General features: G+C 41.0%; 1 protein-coding gene across 1 annotated transcript in view; it reads left to right on the forward strand.

The window, feature by feature from the left end:
• The first annotated feature begins 3,145 nt into the window (after nucleotides 1-3,145).
• LOC138047505 (CBY1-interacting BAR domain-containing protein 1-like) overlaps nucleotides 3,146-3,940 on the forward strand; it is a 1,111-nt gene continuing 316 nt past the window's right edge. The window contains exon 1 of the mRNA XM_068894381.1: nucleotides 3,146-3,940. This exon is cut by the window's right edge and continues 316 nt beyond it. Coding sequence (XP_068750482.1) covers nucleotides 3,281-3,940 — 660 coding nt within the window. The 5' untranslated portion in view covers nucleotides 3,146-3,280.

Raw genomic sequence — 3,940 nt, forward strand, 5'->3', positions numbered from 1 at the left:
CTCTCGTGCTTCTCAAGTTGCCTGGTTCGTGCCCAAAAAGAATTCTGGGTAATTCTGCCATTCCATGACAAGGGAAGATCCCCGATTCTCATTCCGTAGATTGTTTATAAGTGTCGGGCCACCCAGTCCTACCGGCAAAATACCGCATCGATTGAAGTTTTTAGCTTTCAAAACTTGCCCAAATTGTATCGATAGGTGCTGGAATTCGTCCACAGAAAGGCCAGAGAAACAACTTCACTCGTCAACCGCTATGAAATCATCTCTCACCTCTGGTTTCTTTCAGGGGCTTGCCTTTACCCACAATCCAGCTTAATGATGCCGGCTTGGTGGCTTCTGTAGACGTTGATGGCCGGAAAAATCACTTATAATATAATAAACTTACCAGATTTTAGCCGGATCGCTAACTCGCCAAAGAGGAAGACTTTTGAGATTCGTCACGTGGTGCTTAAAGTTGAGCCCACAATGACCCAAAACCGCAGATGTTTCAATGAGGGCATTTTATACGGTGAGGTCAAGTGCAGCAGACCGTATCTAAAATATTAGCAAGCATTTGGGACGTTAAAGGTTATCCTTATGACTGATGCGTACAACGTAACCCTTATGACGTCGAGGAGGAGGTAAAAGTGTGTGCTCTGTGATTGGGTTGTCTACAAAAATCCCCCCCGAACCAAGAATGAATTTGATATCTAATTGCTTCTTGGCCGAACCAAGTGAGTGTCTTCCAGTATTACTTGTGGAGTGTACTGTATTCCTTAGTTATTGTGTTTTATACTCATGATGCTTTGAGAGAAATAAAGGTTCGTTGTGTTGCTCATCCATGTTCAATATGTTACATGCAGCAATTTCACAGGACTCTGAATTACGTAATCAGTAAAAGGGAACTGATATTTTTGGCTACAACAACCCTACGGCGCATGTTCTCCTGGTGACGAGAATGACACTTTTCTAGACAAAACCTTGTCTTTCGATTACAACTGGCTTTTTTTTTTCATTACAGTACATCCTTTTTTTCCCTTTATTAACATTTTTTCAAGCCAGTGGCACGAAAATTGGTCTCCTTGAAATTTAAATTCGCAAGGCAATCCCATACCATATCCTGCTCTTCTCACGGTTTATCCGCTTTCAGGAACTTCGTCACCCCATCTCAAACATATTCTAATGAACAAATGGCATTTTATGCAAAACCAGCCTTTACTACGAGAAATATTTTAAAATCTTCCCCTATAATTTCATATAGAAAAGGGAGGTCTTTGAAAGATGTACTTGTTAGAGCAAAGCTCTGAGGTTGAATTTTCTATCTCACGCTTGACCAATTAGAGTCGCCTTTGGCCTGTCTACACCTGAAAAAGCCAGCGAAAACATCCGTTTCTCCTCGCTCTTCGTCGCTGGGGAAGTTCCTTCATATGTCCTCTATTTGCACTTTTTTTTCAACCTCCCAGAAGTGGACACTTGCCCTTGGTTCCGAGGGTGTCCGCTTACGGGAGATTCAACTGTATAGAGTTTTGTATAACGTTATCTGTTAAAAAACAGGTCGCTTTAAAGTATAGTTTTAGGGATAACAGTCTCAGTAATTTTAGGGATAAAGGATACCTGATACAGGAATTTTTGAGATAAGGCAGGACTAAACCACAGACTAAGGGAATCTCACTTAGGTAAGCTCAGAGTAATTGAAAGCAATGGATCATTTTGGTTATTAATTTTCCAAGAGATAGTCATTTCGACTTAGTCGAAGCCAAGCTTTGACCGCTCGTCATTTCAAAGCAAATCGACTGGACTCTCTCTCTCTCTCTCTATGAATAACCCATATGGAGAGCCTGTGTGCAGGCTATCTCGGGTTCTAACTGAATGTCTAAGCAAGATGTACAACAAGAATTTTCTCCAAAACTCCGGCAACTTTATTTAAAGTTTGAGTCTTGCAAGGGAAACATTTATTTCCTATTACCTACGTATCATACGCTTCAGAAATGTAAAGCGAGCGTGTTCTCGAGCAAAAGAGATGATACATAGCGCGAAAATGATGTTCAAGAGCTTCGCATGAAATCATCCATTGGGTAATTATAAAATTGAAGCTACGAAAATAACATCAAAAAGGCTCAATGATAAATTAAAACTCTAAGAGGAATCTTAAGTTTCTTACTGACATTATTATTAAATTTAAGTGTATCCGGCTACCCGAGGCATGATCTGTGTGCAGAAGTCATCAATTTGAATGTAAGCAGAACTTTCACTTATGCAAGTTTCCTACAGATTTCCTACATTGTAACCATTTCTTACAACACAGTTATTTCATTTAGATATTCAAATGAAACTTGCAAATCAAGTTGATTTGGATATTACTGTTGAGATAGCGAACTCCTTCACGAGAAGCTTACGGCTGGTTCAACTTTTATATCGTATGTTGAAGAAAAAAACCTGTTTTGACTGGTTTGGCGAGCGAGCGGTTTAGATTCACGAGGTTCTTTTTGCTGGCTGGGAAAAAGCGAGTTTCCCTCACTATCTAGCTGGGAGCTGGAATTTTGCTCATAATGATCCTAGGAGCACCGAACATCTTTTTTTTTTCCAGCGAAACTAAAAAACTAAAGAAATATTTCATTAGCGTTTTCTTGTAAGTTTTTTGCTTATTATGTATGATGCATGTTGGGAATAATTTTCGTTGGGTGCCCCTGACCATGCTAAAGAGGTGATTATGATAATGTCTCAAGAGTTTACAGAAAACACGAGTCAATGAGATTGGTCGGTAATTGGAGGGATTTGAGCGAGACCCCTTCTTGAAGACCGGAGAGACTAGGCATGCTTCCAGTAAAGAGGCAATTCGTCACTATCAAGAAAAGACTGGTTAATTACCAGAAAGACTGGGGAGATGCGCTTCGTTTGAAACAGGCATATTCTGTCCATCCAATAACGCCTTTGTCCAAAACCATTAAAACTAGCTAACAAAGTTGACCGTTTCCATACCCGTCAGCCATCTCTCTCAAAACTAATGGCGTTGTCACTGCCTCTTACTTCGCGCAGAATGTCAAGGGGTTGGGACTCACTTGAATTCATGAAGCAGGAGATAATGGTTTGTTGGCCCAGTTCTATTTGTCGCTGAGTCTCCGGAACCACGACACTTTTGACATCCCTTCTTTATGAGTTCACTTGGACTACAAGGACATTCGTCTACATGTGACTTTCATTTCGTTGTGTTCGCGCATTCTTCGGGTGGCGTTAACGTCTCAAGTTCAGTCTGTTTCAATCAGCGCGTGCCGTTTTCCACGTCACAAAGGGATTTTAACGAAAGATGGACAATTCGCAAGAAAGTTTCAAAGCGATGGCAACAACTTTGACAGCGAAGCTGAGACGCACTTTAAGGTGCGAAAAAGATCCTGAACTGCTTCAATTTATGAAGCGAATAAAAGAAACAGAAAATCGTTTCATAGCATTGGGACGTAAGGTAGAAAAATACGCTTTCGGGACAGAAAAACTTGCACAAAAAGGAGAAAGGATCTCCTCGTCACTTAACGCCTGTTGTTCGCACTTAAAATGCAACGATGAAGTGAAAAATCTGTTCGCACAATATCTTGAGCATTTGTCAGAAGTCCAACAGAAGCGCGCAGAACTTAAAGAAATTCTTCACGACAGCATCTCGAGCGACATCTTAGCTTACGAAGAGAAATGCGGCGAAATCATGAAAAAGGTACAAAATTGTGGAAACGCCTTGCAGGAGAGGAATCAACGGGCTTATGAACTTCAAAAGGCAAAAAACAGAACCCCCGCTAATCCAAGAAAGATCAGCGAAGCAAACCTGAAGTATGAAAAGGCGCGATGTGAGGCGGATCGTTCCCGTGAGGATGTCGACGTGGAAATGAAACAATTCGAGGAACAAAAACTAGCAGACCTTAATCGTATTTTGACGAACTTCCTTATCTCAGAAATGCGCTTTCATGCGCAAGCGCTTCAA

This window comes from Montipora capricornis, chromosome 4 (genome assembly GCF_036669925.1).
Source record: "Montipora capricornis isolate CH-2021 chromosome 4, ASM3666992v2, whole genome shotgun sequence".
Classification (NCBI taxonomy): Eukaryota; Metazoa; Cnidaria; class Anthozoa; order Scleractinia; family Acroporidae; genus Montipora; species Montipora capricornis.